Below are 16,624 nucleotides of genomic sequence, written 5' to 3' on the forward strand. Positions count from 1 at the left end.
ACAAATCTAGTGATGAGACTATAATCTTCTTAAATCCCATTTATATTCTAACTTTTTCTTTATGGTAGTAAGTTCAATTTTCTCATAAAGGCCAAAGGACTGTTTCTGACCTAAATTTTGATGAAATGACAAAAATATATCTGTAACTGATAAAAAACTTAAATACCCATTTAAGTTTTAGTTTGTTAAGATACACTTATAAATTTTTTGTTAAAGTTAAAGGGATAAAATCGTTATTTTATCAATAATATTAAAATAATTAAAATTATATCTCATTTTTCTCTTTTAGTTTAGAAAGCTAACATTCCCCTTTGGATTAAATTTCAAAAAATTCACTTTTCTCCCTTAAGATACCAAACCTAAAATCTGACCAGTTTCTCTAACGAATAATGAAGGAACAAGATGGAGTTATCTAGAGGACAACCTCTAGACGACAAGCCTCATCCAAAGAATGGAAGATGTTCTGGCCGCTAGCAACGCATAGCGTCGATGGCTAGTGGTTGGAGGGATGGTAAAGATAAAAACTTAGGGATTTGGGGGAAAGGGAGAAGTCATTTTTCAAAGTTCAAACATAAAGTGAAATGTTAATTTTTAAAACTTAAAAAGAAAAATAAGACGAAATTATATATATATTTTTTAATATTATTATTAAATAAAGTTTTACCCTTATATTTAATAGCTATTTAGGGATAAGTGTTTGAATTTTTCATCTATTATAGATATATTTTTGAGATTGAGCTAAAATTCGAGTGAGAAATAATCCTTTGCCCTATCTTAAATTATACACACTAATATTAATTAATATAAAAATACAATAAATTCTCTATTTCTTATGAAATACTATATGCACACATTTTTAATATATAAATTAAATAAATAAATAATATATCATTATATGATTTAATGTTATTTTATATATAATTCAAAATCACACAATCACATAATAACACATCATATACGTGTTCAATTATGCACCAAAATCAACATAAATCTCTAATTTCTATTAATACATTATTCAAGTGTTTTGATTTTAAATTATGTACTTAATTTATTCTAAAAGTTTGAATATCCAATTGTCATTATATTAATTGGATCCAAACATAACTCTTTCCATTGATATCTTGAATATGGTTATTTAGTAAATATCAGTTCCACCACATCAAAATTTACAATAATTTATAATCCTTTATATATTAATTGATTAATAATATTTTAGTTTATAATTTATTCTCAAACCCATACTTTGGCATTATAATTTTCATCCATAAATAGATAAATTATATTTTTTTTTCATTTAAAACCTCTACATAACAAAAGTTTGTTTTGGAACTATACAAAAATTGTAATTACCATATCGCCCACATTGGTCTTCATTCTCATTCCTTCCTTATTCTATTCTCTCTTTCCTTATTTTTTTTTTCCTCTCCTCTTGGAAACTTTGATTTTTCGCTACCTCCTTCTCCATCTCTTTCATCTTGTTCTTCACCACCACCTTCTTCTCAACCTCTAATTTCATCATCGATTCCCCTCATCATTAATCATCACCACCACCTTTTTCATTGTCATCATCTTCTTCGTCACCCATTCGTCATCATAATCACCACCATCTTAATCAAAACCACAATCATCTTTGCCACTTTCATCCTCTTCATTGTTATCTTCTTCAGTTTTGGTGGGTTAAGATGGGAGGAATGGATATGGGTTTAAGAGATAGTAGGAAAGATTTGTTGTTGGGTGAGGGTGGAAACTATTTTCCAGAATACCAGATTGCAGCCAACAAGCCAACGAGGTGAAACGCTATATGCAATTGTTTCAGTTTGGCTTGGCTAGACATTGCTACTAAATCATGTTGTTTGACACATTTTCGGTGGGTTCAAGATTAATGTGTTTTATAATTAAAATTGCAGAAGACTTTTGATGAATTCGATAGATGATGAGGAATCTCTATCTCTTTCCCACAAGAAAAGTTTCCCTCATTTTCTCTATCCAATTCTTGCAGGGACTTCCTTTCCATCTTTACTAGAAAAATAATATAAATATTATTATGTATTTGTAATAATTCAAAACTTTTATGAATATTGCAATATTTAAATATTTAGAAAATATATAATGTAAAAAACAATTAAGAGAGATAACAGATCAGAGATATATCTATTTTTATTCTCACTTCATCCTCAATTATAAGTATTGCTCTTTAAAGAGAAGCGTTATTTTAAACTATTTAAATATACAATCACTTAAATACTTTCATAAATTCCACCATTGATACCAAATTTATTAAAATGCCCTTAATAATAAAACCTATGAAAACATACAAAGAATGTCTAAAAACACTACATCCATAGATCAAAGGCCCTTTATATAATTCCCAGAAGTTCTGATCAGTTTATACCGTACTATATTACCTTATACAATTTCGAGATTGACTAGGTCAATTCACATGTCAAATGACCCTTTCCTCGAACGGGAAAGATATATTCATAAATACTCATGCCTTACATGGTGGACGATGGCCACACTGACCCTTACAAAAGCCATTAATAACACATTTTAGCTTAGCTCCCTACTGGAAACTCCAACTAAAACCCTTTCAAAAGAAACTAACTTAACAACTTGTTAGGGTTATCCTATGACATGCCATAAAAAAAAACATCAACTGGACCAAGTGAAGTTGTTCTCTTACACTTAGTTTTTCTAACAGGTTTTATGTTATAAACGAAAACCAAAACACAATTAGTTCTATCGATCTTCTTGTACAACTACATCAAATGTTGCTTCAAGATTAATACAGGAAATGAGAATTATGTATTTCATTTTCCCTTGCAGCCTACAACAAGAGAGAGCCATTTTAGAAAAAGAAAATAATTAAAGAATCAGGGAAGAAAAAATTACACAATAAAATTTATTAAATTAAAAAAAAAAAACTCAAAAGTCTCAGACTAATTTACAATTCGACAGAGGAAGAGTGTAAATGATTCAACAAATTATAAATCAATTTTTATTACATAATAATATATTTTAGGCCAAAAGACTTATTCCCACCCAAGATTTTCAAACTCTCACCTATGAGGTTTCAAAAATTCAAATACCCACCCATAATCTAAATTTTGTTAAATTTTTTCTATTAGTTATAAATTAAAATTGTTATTTTATCATTAATACTAAAATAAATAAAATTATATCACATTTCATTATCTTAATTTAAAAAACTAATAATTTACCCTCACTCAAAAATTTGAAAATTTACATTTTTCTTCTAAAATTTATTTTTTCCAATTTTGGCTACACTCTGGGAAGGTCATCATCAACCGACCTTCCCACCACCTCCCTCCCTGGTGGTGCAAAGGCCAGTTGACAGCCTTTTAAAAGTGTCGTCGAAATTGAAAAAAATCAAATTATAAGAGAAAAATATAATTTTTCAAATTTTTGGATATAAAAAAATTATTAATTTTTTAAACTAAAGGGTGAAATGAGATATAATTTTTTATTTTAATTTAATAGTAAAATAATGATTTTATTTTTATAATTAAAAAAATTTAGATAATAAATAAGTATTTAAATTTTTCAAAATTTATAAATAAAAATATGAAAATAGACTAATCAGTGGGTGGGGATAATCTTTTGGCCTATAGTTTATTCCTTTAAAACGAGCACCCTGCATGTGTCAGTTGACTAAATGGTAAACATCCGTAACAAATTTGACTTGCTTGTTGTTCTTGGGCGCTACGTATAGCTGAATGAAAGTCCTGTTATCTTTATTTTTCTCGTTTTGATTGATAATGAAATTTGCACAGCCATCAGCCATGCGCTTGCCATGCAGCGGAGCTTGGGAAAAATCTAAATGACTGGATCAAATCTCACCTTACCCCATCCAGATCATGTGGCTGTTGGTAAATGCTTCCCAAACTGTAAACCTCCCAGCAACATTACTCATTAAGAAGAATCTGCGCTGTCTATGCTTAATCAATAATTACTATGTTATCGAGATGGGTTTGGCTGGATTTATATCATCTTCCCCCCGTTAAAACAATAATTACCTTGGATTGTGTCACCTTATAAAGAGAAAAGAGACTAGGAAGCTTCGTGCACTTCACTAAATTAGCAATATTCGTTTTTCCATTTTAACTTTGTTGGCACACATTCCAATCAGGCCAGTAAACCGTGAGTTGTAAGGGTGGATTCAACAGACCGAGCACCCTTTGGCTTGAATCTTGTTTGAATAGAAGATAGCATAACTTAAAGGTCAATTTGAGTACATCAAATTAAAATTAAAGATAGTTTAAGTTTGATTCGAATAAAAAATAATTCAATTTTGAATTTAAGATTCTAATCGATGTCTTAAATTTGTGATTTAGATTTGTAATTCAAAATTATGACTCATTAATAAAACAACGATATTTTACTCGAATAATATATAAAATCACCAATTTAAGCGAAATTGAGCAACATATTTAAACTATCAATTTAAACTATAAATTTAAATTGATTTGAATTAATAATTCAAACCAAATCAAATCACAAATTTAAAATACTGATTTGAGATATAAATTCAAATCAAACATCTCTTAACTCAAATTTGATTCGATTTTAAAAATAAATACTCAAATTTGAATTAAACAAATTCGAATTGAACAAAACCGAGTCAAGAGCTGACTTGGTTCATCTCCAGCCCAATTATTGAGTTGTGGTCACAAAAAGCACAATTTCGATGATTAGAGAACTAAAACACAAGAAGCTTCACATCGTTTGTGGATTTAATGCTATTGCAGCATAAGCTAGTCTGTTCATAAAAAGAAGAGGGGAAATCGACCTTGGAACCAATGAATTATTACCAACAAACGAAATATTTTCCACCGTTACAAATTGATAAATATTCCCAAAACAGAGCAACTTTCAAATGTACGAGACAGGGGAACAACTTACATCTGTACGATCACTGAGAAAAGGTAACATAAATTAAATTACCAAGGAAAAAGTAACAAGGCCCAATAAGGATAAACGAAATCAGAGCTTGTATTTGTGTGAACGAGCAGAGAGGCACTTTTTTTCTTTTAAGATCCATTAATAGCCAGATAAACGATTAGGGCCATGACACAATAACTTAAAATATAAGAGTACCAATCAGATCATTAGAGTTTCTTAGTCCCGCTTTCCTGACCAATCCTTATGTGACTGCTTGCAACTCAGCGGCCGAAGTTGAGGCTAAAAATCATTTGTTCAATCTAACTTGATCCTACCCTCTTGTTGCTGCTTCTTCGGTTCAGCAGGGAAGTATTTAATACCCACAAGATCACCAACCCGACTGATGACCTGAGAAAAGAATGCAATTCCAATCAGGATATATGATCTAGATACGCTAAAAAGCATTGTATATCTAAAAGCAGAATAAGTTCATTAGAGACACTCTATCCCATTTAATGTAGACAAGATTTGATGTTCAGCCGCTACTATCGTTTGTCACTGTTTCTGAAAGACACAAATCACAGTATGTCTAATAGTATTCATGGCTCTCTCCTTCTCATGCAACAAATAATAAAATTTTCTATCATACTACTTTATGAATCAGAACTTACTTCCAAAGCTTTAATTAGATCTTCCCTGGTATGAGAAGCAGATATGCATATACGAGCTCTTGCCAATAGCAGTGGGGTTGCTGGAAAAGCAACAGTCACAACAGCAACCTGAAAGAAATACCTCAAAATTCATACATATTACTACAAATGAATTATATCACAGATGAAGTGAGAGAACACTCACATTCTGCTTGAGGCACTCCCGTGAGAAGGCAGGGATTTTGGCAGGGTTGTAAAGCATAATTGGCATCACTGGAGAATCATTGTCCCCAAGAACCTCAAAACCCATTTTCTGCAGTTCTGACCTAAAAAAATTGCTATTCTCACGAATTCGTGCAAGTTTCTGGGCACCTACTCAGGAACAAAAGCAATTAAGATGGTGATGAATAAAGTAGGAGTGGCATGGAGCCTAAAAGAGTCCACACTGTAAACACTAACAAACAAGAACATGAAAAGTATTAATCTGCACCTCTGTTGGAACCATCCTCCCCAAGAATAACCTTTATGGAAGACACTATTTGCTGTGCTGCCGGTGGTGAAATTGAAGTTGCATAGAGATGAGCAGGGCAAGTGTATTTCAAGTACTGGATAAGTTCCTTCAACAAGAAAGAAAAAGAAGTTTCAAAAACAAAAGAATGCAATTCAGTGTTCATGGTCCATAAAACATCTATCCACACCCATCCAAAAGAAAAAAAAATGTTCCTAGCTAAATTCACTTTCTGAGAAAGGAGAACTTCAGTACTAGTGAGTTCATTTTTAATGTAGGGAGACAAAAAGAGTATCTAGATGTCCCTAATAGAACTCCATAAGATTATTGGTAATATTATACACGCTAAGCAAAAAATTATGGTCATAATTAAGGCTTCTAAAGATACAAAGTAGCAAACCTTAGATCCTGAAATGTAGCCACCACATGATCCAAATGATTTAGTAAAAGTTCCCATCATGATATCCACATCAGCAGTATCTACTCCTAAGAGCTCACAAACCCCTCTTCCAGTTTTCCCCACTGCTCCAATGCTGTGGGCCTCATCCAAGTATGTATATGCCTGCCAGAACATAAAAGACATCAAGAATACTAGAAAAGCAAAAATATGCAAGAGACAGAATATATAAAAATATATTGTTTTGTATAAAAATCATCAAGTTTAGATATTTGTAAAATCCAGATCCTTCCCCCAATTAAATTATTTATAGAGGTTATCATGCATTCCATGACATAACATTTCAACGCATAGATTAGAATGAATAAACTATCATCTTGCTACAACCTTGAACTTTTTGCAGATTGATATAATTTCCGGAAGTTTGCAGAGCTCCCCCTCCATGCTGTATATCCCCTCCACTATGACAATGATCTTTTTCCATGGTCTATGGGTCCTAGGTTGTCCCTCAGCAATTTGTTCCCTCAAAACTTCCTCCAAATGAGAGGGTGCTGTGGTAGAACAACAAAAGGGCAAATGAGCAGGAAAAGTTCTGCCTAAATCCAAGAAGTATAACTTTCATATGGAAGAAACACTGGTAACAAGAAATATACACAAATTACTTTGCACTAATTAACATGTAATATCAAATATCATGTTCAACAATTAAAATTGGACAAACCAGACGGCTCAAAATCAAGTCATAACCATAAAGTCTTAATAACACAATAACTTACTATTGTGTTGGAAAACACGAACAGTTGCTCCTGATCCTCGTGCACCATTGACAATGGAGTTATGATTTAAAGAATCACTAATAATCAAGCCCCCCTGTAATTAAAAGACAGAAAATGTTTAATTGCGAAATTTATAACCCATATTTAAAAGTGCTATGATTAGTTAAATACACAAACCTTGCCAATCAAGACTGGAAGGATAGCAGAGTTTGTCACATAGCCCATTCCAAACACTATAGCCGCTGGTTTTCCAACAAACCTTGCAACACACTCCTCCAATTCATTATGCAATGCCGTTGTGCCTAATGGGATAACAGCTTAGTAAAACCTTACACAGACAAGTATTGAAACAAAAGCATCTAAGAAGGTGGTACACTCACCACCATCCACTCGGCTACTACAGGTACCAGGAGAATATTTTTTCAATGACTCTATTACCCGGGGTGTGCAGTATTCATCTGCTGCAGCAAACCCCAGGTAGTTGTATGATCCCAAATTTAGGCATCTACTCACATTATTGGTTCGTCTGCACCACAATCACTTGTTTAAATGTATCTTCAATGTTTCAAACTTTGCATAATGAAAATAAGCAAAGGAAAGTATGATATGACCAGAGAGAGCAATCTCACATCATTGTCTTATTAGAATCTTTGGAGTAACGTTCAACTACATCAAACCATGCATCAGGGGCACTAGCAATAGGTCGGCCAAAACAGTCCTGCCAGAAAAAATTGAAATCCAACAACATAGCAGAAGTTGATTTGCGTCAACACTGCTTAAATGGGATTAAGCACACTTTCGCAATCTAATACTCATTATCCCACTTAAAGTTATCATCAAAAGAAATTATTTTTTCCCACTTTATAGATGGAAACAAAAAATATTCCACCAAAAGCTGATCACCGTATGATATAAAGCTGTTAAAAATTCCTCAAATTCTCAAACAATTTCCAATTTTTATCCCAATCATTTCATAAAATTTGCATGTTATATTGTTCCTACTTCTAATTTCACGTATTCTGTTCTCAAGCAGTAATAATTCAAAATAATGCTACAAAACTCAAATCACCATTAATTTCCAATGATCTTTTCATAATACCGTTAAATCAACAACTGGAATACCTGAATTCGAAGATACAAACGTCGAATATAAAAATCTTCGAGTCCTAAACAGATTGGCGCGTATCCCTGCATCAACAAAATCAATAATCAATCACCAATTAAAAAAAAGAACACGCAAAGCAAGCAGCGTAAGATTACCTGAAGATTATTGGTGCTCCACCAGTCAAGAGTTTTGCGGAAGAAATCTCTGATTTGGCCAAAAGCAAACAACAAGCCATAGCTGAAGTAGGTGGTTAAGGCAGTTAAATATGGAACTGCAATCATTTTTAAGTTAAAAAACTGGTAAAATTCAAGAAAGGAAGAGCAGATCTAGGTATAAGAGAAAATGTTGGAATGGGATCCGAATGGAGAGACCCAATCGAATGAAAAATCCGAAATAAGGTCCCGGTAGATAGGGACGGCGGTGATCGGGACCTGAGTTGAGAGAGAATCTGTGGATTCTAATTCTGTCTGGCAATCCAGCGGCTTGGGACTCCGCCTTTTTAGACTCAAATGGACGGACTAGACCTGGCGGAAAGGTCATGGTCAAACTTTTATTTTAAATTAGAAACTTTCGACGGCAATATTAATTCTACAACTTATTAGTTTTATGTTTTTTTTTTTTAATAGAATTATTTGCGCTTATTTCACCTTTTTACTGTTTTTTATTTATAAATAAAAATTATAATACGAAGGTTATTTGTTTAAGAAAAATTTTATTATTAAAATTAAAAAATTAATATATTTAATAAAATTTGATAAAATTAAATAAATATAAATAATTATTATATTTAGTTAAAAATATTAATATATTATTTTACTTAGATTTTTTTAGATATAATTATTCTAAAATATTTTTATATTATTTATTATATTAATTGAATACAAAATTATTTTTTAAAAAAAATTAATAAATAAAATTATAATTATAATAAAATAAAAATTATCTTGATAACATTTTAATGCTTAGAATAGAGATAATAATTAGATTACATCTTTTATATTATTTTTTACATCATTATTAGTAATAAAAAATTATTAAAATTTTTATTATTTAAATAAAATAAAATAAAATAAATTACCAGAATAATTTTTAATTCTTTTAATGGCTATGAGAGTTCATTTAATAATTTGTAAATAATATTTAATTAACTAAAAATGGTACACATAAATATTGCAAAGATATAAATAAGACCAACCTTAAATATTAATTCACTAAATTTAATTATTTGTTCCAAATATGGGCTATGTCATAAATTATCACCTATTTAAACTTTTACCCATTAAACAGTATGAAATTATCCAAATGTTCCAATTAGAATTACCAAATTTCAAACGGGCAAAACATTGTGGCTAAAACAGAAAATTTTATAGTTAGTGTTGCTTTGAAATAATATAAACAAAAATTGGCATCGATTTAAAATAGGCCAAAAGACTTTTTCCAACCCAAGGTTTATTCAATTTATAACTTTTATCCATTAAGTTTTAAAAACTTAAATATCCATCTATCAGCTTACTTCTATTAACGATACAAGTAAAAATATAATTTTACTAATAAAATTTAAAAAATAAAACATTGTCTTATTTTCTCATTTTAGTTTTAAAAATTAATAATTTATTTCTAATTTAATTTTTGAAAAGTCACATTTTTTCTTCCCTTTTTTTTTTATGACTAGAATCCGATCAAGTCCATTTTATCCCTTAGCACTCTCTCTCTCTCTTGGCACCCAATCTCCCTAAATCTAGCTGATTTTTTTATGTACACGACACCAAAACCCAATCCACCAATGGGCAAGTTGCAATTGAACCTATTTTATCTATGTACCACAAAGTGGACACCAAAGACTAGTGTCATCACTAATTTCAACAAGGGACACATTAACAGGGATCAAAGGCTAATGTCTTCATTTTGACAAATCATTTGTCATTCTTATAAACATTTTGTCTCTAAATGAAAATAGATTGTTGAGAGAGATGACCAAGAATGAAAGACATTATCGAAAGAGCATTAGAGAAGGTGATCGTTTATTGAAAAATTGTTATTGAAAAATTGAAACCTTAAAGGAAAAAAATAATTTTTTAAAACTTAAATCTAAGAAAAAATTATTAAGTTTTGGGATTTAAAAGAAAAATGAGATAAAATTTTATCTTTTGATATCACTAATTAAATGATAATTTTATCTTTAAAATTAATAAATTTTATTAATTTTAATTGTCTATAAATAGATATTTAAGTTTTTAAAATTTAGGGGTAAAAAGTTATAAATGCACAGAACCTTGGGTTGGCAGCTCTTTTGGCCTTTAAATAATTAAAACGTAGAGGGGCACATAACAAACTAGCATTTTGTGTCATTACAAAAACCCTAACCAGTAAGCCCTTGATCTCTCAAAACCCCTAAATTCTCTTCTTTTACCGGAGTTTCAAAAGAAGAGGTTCAATGGTAGAAACCAAAGATTCGGAAAAACCCACATTGCCTTCGAAGCGTAAACCCGATTTAAGTTGCGAAGAGAACGAAAGCCACCATAGTAAAACGCAAAAGCTCCAAACACTGAACAATAATTCAGAAATTTCCGAAGGAAAAATCCTAGAACGAGATAAGGAATGCCTTAATCTAGATGCCCAAGCGAACGGCAACGATGACGAGGATGAAGAAGAGGAGGATGACGACGACGATGACGTGGAGGGTAATGGAGAGGCTGTTGTTGATAGAAAGGGAAAGGGGATTTTAATAGAAGAGGAAGATGATGAAAGCGACGATGAGGATGGTGATTCCAGTGATGGCGGATCGGACGGTGACAGTGAATTGTCTGACGATCCGTTGGCGGAGGTTGACTTGGAGAATATACTTCCGTCCAGAACCAGGCGGAAAGTAATTCAACCAGGGGAATATATTGCTAACGATCTTGGTGATGAGGACGATGACAGTGATAGTGAGGATGAGGACGCGTGAGTTGCTGTAAGTTCAATTGAGTACAATTTAGTAGAATCGAGATAGGCAGTATTGATATTTGGATGATATTACTATAGTTTTTGAGTATCTATAAACAATGTGACTGTGTTGTAATTTGATGTTCTGTTATATTCATGTTCTAATTATACATATCATTAAAACCCTTGTTAGTCAATTTCAACATGCTCGTTCTTGGTGATGTTATTGCCCCTTTCTAATTATCATTAAAACCTTTCTTTTATCTAAATGCATTTGTTGACGGCATAGGGGCAAAGCAGTAAGTAAAATAATCAAGAAACTATGCTTTTGTCTCTGACAATGGAATAGCTATTTGGAAAAAATAGGAAGTTCAACCTTGTCAAGTGTTTGAAAACAAGGTAGTAAATTTAGACCATTCCCCAACATAGTTATTGAAGGCGTGCTTGAGGTGAGGCTTTACTCAAGGTGATGTGGCCGTCGCCTTGAGTATGGTTGAGGAGACCAGTGGACCAAAGGCGATCACCTTTAGTGTTTTTTTGGCGCCTTTGGAGAAGTTTGTTACAACAGCTCCCTAAGCATTAAACATTAAGACATGGATTTTGGTGTTGAAAATGAAAACTTACTCTTGTAACAAGTTTTCTGTGCCAAACATTTGGTTATGTCTCATTTGAAAATTTCTTTTGAACTTTTTCCAGTTTGCAGAATGATGCATTTACTTAGAAGAGTAAGATTCAAATCATGTCAAGTATTCAGAATTTGTTGTTCTGAGATGTGTCACTTTATGTATGTCACAGGAAAGGTAATAAAAGGAACTTAAGATGTGTTCTCTGCCCAATCCATGCACCTTTTATTGGGGTTGTGGAATTCAACTTTTGTGTTGTTCTACCTTTCATGATCTCGGTTAGTTTTGCTTCTTGAAATTGATTACCAAGTTACCTTTATCTTGACTTCCAGCTGACAGGTGTGACAGTTGATTCCTCAAACAACCAGTGGCCTCAAACTCAATGTTTTAATCATGTTCATCTGATTTTTAGTTGCTAACTTATTTATGTTACTTTTATGAGTTATGGAAAATGGTGCCAGATTTATGACATTTTCATTATGTTTTCAGAGTTCAGGTTAGCATCATGCTTGGTTTTGTTATCTGCAGAAAGGAATTCATAATGTTATTTTCAATGTTATTGTTCAACATTTTTAGGATTTAATGAATACTTTCTAGCTGTCTGAAGGATAAAATATGTCTTACTACTTGTATTTAAGCTAATCACTTGATTTTAGTATTGCTTGTTTTTCAAAGGTCTGGACAAGAACTTTCCTTGAAAATTTTGATTTATGATGTAGTGGGTCTTAAATGTCATAATGTTCAATGACTACCTTATGTGTCATCTATCCCATAAGAATCTAGCGATCACGATTGTTCTATGTATATCTAAGTTGGCACATAATTAGCTGTATCTTGGTTAGGGCATTGGAGTGTCCAAATTAGTTTGACCTACTACTGTGTGTTGGCATTATATTTCAATTGATTTGATTCCTCTGCTTGAGTTGCCTCTTCAACATTGTATTTAGGAATATTGAACAAATATTTTACTTTTGTTTATAATATGAATATGATGTTATTTAGTTTTCTTTTATGAAATTATTTCATCGATAGGCATACTTAGTAAATATGAGTTTTATAGACATCTGTCATGTTTTACTATCTTAAATATTTTATGTCTTATCTTCGGATTAAAAATGTATAAAACACATATTTTATACATATATTGTATTAAACTTAAATAAGTGTATGATATGTTGTCGTATTTTTTATTTTTTTCTTTGACAATAGACAAAAAGACATAGCTTTACAAAGTACAAAACAATGTTGTTTTTCATCAAAGTATATAAAACCCAACTCATGTAATGGTAAGTTGTCTTCCTTTTCATCCAAAATCAAAAGTTCCTAACAGTCCTATATTTTTTCTTTCCAATCATTTCAATGTTCAATTTGTTGATGTGGAGAAACGGTAGTTAGTTCACATCAATGACCTAGTCAAGGTAAAAAACTTATTACTTTGTCAATTTTGCACCGATAAATCAATAAAGTTCATACTAGAACACTCTTGCATTGATAGATTTTGACCTTCATTGTTTCTATTGGTAAGAAAATTTTGAATTTCATTGATAATGGTATGATAAGGTAAGAAACTTATTACTTTGTCAAGTTTACATCGATAAACCAATCAAGTTCATACCAAAACAGACTCACACTGATAGATTTTGGCCTTCATTGTTTCAATGAGTAAGAGAATTTTGAATTTAATTGACAATGGTATGATATATCCTTTTTTCATTTATATTAGAGCCTAATTTTGATCCAATTTTGAAAGAAAAATTCATGCTTGATTAATCTTGCTTTATAACATAATCACCAGGACTTGAAGTTCTTTTCAGTTAGAGTAAATGATGTAAGACAAGATAGAGATTGTAAGGATATAATGTAATTTCTCTAGGATAATCCTTTTTTCAGGGTTTAGGATTTGTTTTTTATTAACTTTTAAAGTATTTTTATATTCCTGATGATGATATCTACATAACTTGAATCTAACTTGGGTAGGGAGGGTAAAGGTGGAATATAAATCATCCATTATTTTTAAATTTCTTTATGGAAATAAAAAAGAAAAAATCAATTATGTTGATTTATTAATAAGTTTTTTCAAACTTCCTTCTACTAAATTCCAAAGAAATTGGAGGAATTTTCAAACTATGGCAAAATTCATTTAGGTGAAGATGCTAATTTTATACCAACCAACTATTGATACTTACATAAATGACTTGATAGATAATGATGACCTTTCTTTGTTTGAAGGTACTCATTTTTTTTTTCCTATTGTGTATTTATGCATTTTGTGTTATAGACTATAATTTGAGTCTATATCATGCTATGTGTTTGAAACTCTAGTTTGAATCTTAACTATGTATTGTGTTTGAGAGTCTTGACACTATAATTTGAATCTTGATTATGTATTTTGTTTTATTATGTCTAATAGTCAATTGAATACTCGTATGTATATGTTTCGTATTATTGAAAATGTATTATTGATGTTGTATCATTTTAAACTTATATAACCATGTTCCGTATATTCGTCATATTTGAATTTTATGATTGGATTTTTATACAAATTTACTTTTCATTATTTATCCTATGATACCTGTATTATATTTTTTTTTCTTGTTTTTGTATTTATTGACTAGACGAGAGGGTTGTAGTATTTTGTAGAACAATTATTTTCCTTTTCCTTTTAATTTTTTACCTGTGTTCGCTATTTGCACCCCAACCCATCCCACTATTAGATGTAAATGAAACCCCCCTACACCAATGTGAGTGAAATTTGGTTCAGAGACCTCTTTTCTGAGACACTGTAATTTAGTTATCAAAGTTGACGGTCTTGAATTTTATTTTCTAGTTTCCATTTATCTAATTCTCTTCGGTACATCTTGCCAGATTATTGATGTTGTCATGCTCTTCATCTAACTCCATAGGATCATTGTTCGCTCTTTATATACATTGAGGCAGCAATAGATTTGCATGTGTGGAGTAACGCTGTTTATTAACAAAGCCATATATGCACTCAGAGATGAATGCTACTGTTCTTAGTAGTGCCTTTGACAAGTGAAATACTATCAAGCATTGTGTTATAACTCTGTCGTATTGGACAAGTTTACCTTCGAATGAACACAGCTTTCTGGGAAGATCTTATTCTGCTGTGGAGTTGTAGTTTCCTGGTGTGAATAGTCTGTATTTTCAATTTCTTTTTACAGGCTTGTGATGGATGAATATGGACACCAACTACACTTTCTGGCAATGTAAGGCATTTCATCATGCCCAGACTCTTATGAACTCGATTTTCATTGCCAGATTTTCTGAATTATGTTGAGAGTGTTCCAACATTAAAAATAAATCTTTTGGGTTCAATACTTTTACGATTATCTGGGCATCCATTTTGCAAACTTTCGCTGCAGTCTCAGTTCCGGTTGTGTCATTGGTGTTTAAGATCCTGCTCTCAACTGTCACATAATCTTTACCGCCGCAGACGGTAGTGAATCTTTATACATTCCCAATTCATCATCAAGTCAACAAAAACGAAGATTAACCATTTTCTGCAATATCAAAACCACGGTCGAGCTCTAGCCTGGGATATCCAGATAAATTATTTTACAGACGAGAGGTTATTTTGATGTTTGGAGCTGACAATTGGCCGATGCTTTACTAGATATGTCAAGAGTCCATATTAAAATATTATCAGAGGAGATTTAAACCCTCATTCAAATGCTTGAAATTTTCTTCCTCCGACACTCAAAACTATCCACAGGGGGGAACATGCATGGCCATGATGCTTAGACTACTCTCATCCTACAGCACCATGGTGGTAAAAGACAGGGATAATATTTCATTAGGCCCTTCAACTGGGCCCTTCTTCAACTGATTTAGATATCAGTGGAGCCCATTCTTGGCGCTCCCTTCTTGTTTTGGGCTCTCTAGCAGTAGTCGAATGCTCACTCTATTTTAAGTTGAAACACAATTGGGTGGTTGATTTCTAAAATCTTATGGGATTTTAGGGAGACAGCATATCATTGATATGAGGTAAGCCACCTCTCGCTGGATTCTTTGATAAATGATTGAGTTCTTTTTTTACTTTTCCTAATTCTGTCAAAAGTAAACGGTGCTTTATTAGAAGACTAAAACCTGAAGGTTCATTTTTGAAACATCCGAAACCCAAGGTGTGAGAGGAGTGGACCAGCTGACATGAGCAGAATAGATATACATGCACATGAAGAAGATGATTAGTTTTTGGGCTTAGAAAAGGATAGAAGCTAACATCAACCGACCATTTTTTGTGGTCCTTTTCTTCTTCTCGCCCCACTCTTCATTGTCGCTGTTGAATTTGCTCAGTCGGAAAGAAGGAGAGATAAAATTTTTTTTTTTGAAAAAAAAAAAGGGAGATTGGACCACCAAAAGAGACATCTAATGTTTCATTTCCCTTTCAATTTCGGCCCCAATCTAATCTCATGCCAAACCTAAACCTAGGACCACATCCATTCCCATGCGCTACTATGCCCATCCCTTCAATTTTTTTCTTTTTTCTTTTTTTTCTTTTTCCTACCAAACATTTCATAATTGCATAAAGAACCACATGCACCCAATGTTTGCTAAAATGACAATTGTCATCCATAAAATTTTAAAAAAGTTAAATTCTCACCCGTCAATCACCTTTGATAGTGAATTTGTTTGGTTTTTTTGGATTTGATTATTTTGTCTTCTCATTAAAATTACAAAACTATAATTAATACTTAATATAAATGTTAGATTATTAATA

The 16,624-nt window shown here is 31.7% G+C and overlaps 2 protein-coding genes across 4 annotated transcripts; one reads left to right on the forward strand and one right to left on the reverse strand.

Moving 5' to 3' along the window:
* Positions 1-4,805: 4,805 nt before the first annotated feature.
* On the reverse strand, positions 4,806-8,850 carry LOC123223362 (long chain base biosynthesis protein 2a). The gene is made up of 12 exons (XM_044646518.1): positions 8,494-8,850; positions 8,356-8,421; positions 7,863-7,951; positions 7,614-7,759; positions 7,411-7,535; positions 7,234-7,327; positions 6,845-7,008; positions 6,461-6,622; positions 6,043-6,169; positions 5,758-5,924; positions 5,574-5,681; positions 4,806-5,310 (listed from the first exon to the last, which is right to left on the reverse strand). Exons 1-12 carry the CDS (start codon positions 8,617-8,619, stop codon positions 5,218-5,220), a joined length of 1,467 nt encoding a protein of 488 aa, XP_044502453.1. The 5' UTR covers positions 8,620-8,850; the 3' UTR covers positions 4,806-5,217.
* Positions 8,851-10,662: 1,812 nt separating this feature from the next.
* Positions 10,663-15,224, forward strand: LOC123223363 (histone H2A.Z-specific chaperone CHZ1-like). Of its 3 annotated transcripts, none has more exons than XM_044646519.1 (2): positions 10,663-11,291; positions 14,752-15,224. In XM_044646519.1, the coding sequence occupies exon 1, from the start codon at positions 10,773-10,775 to the stop codon at positions 11,283-11,285; it is 513 nt and encodes a 170-aa protein (XP_044502454.1). In that variant the 5' UTR covers positions 10,663-10,772; the 3' UTR covers positions 11,286-11,291; positions 14,752-15,224. The 3 variants fall into 3 exon arrangements, with proteins under 3 accessions (XP_044502454.1, XP_044502456.1, XP_044502455.1); XM_044646521.1 differs by having other exon boundaries at positions 14,790-15,224; XM_044646520.1 differs by lacking the exon at positions 14,752-15,224 and adding an exon at positions 12,059-12,469.
* Positions 15,225-16,624: the final 1,400 nt, after the last annotated feature.

The sequence above is a fragment of the Mangifera indica genome, chromosome 8 (genome assembly GCF_011075055.1).
Source record: "Mangifera indica cultivar Alphonso chromosome 8, CATAS_Mindica_2.1, whole genome shotgun sequence".
Lineage (NCBI taxonomy): Eukaryota > Viridiplantae > Streptophyta > Magnoliopsida > Sapindales > Anacardiaceae > Mangifera > Mangifera indica.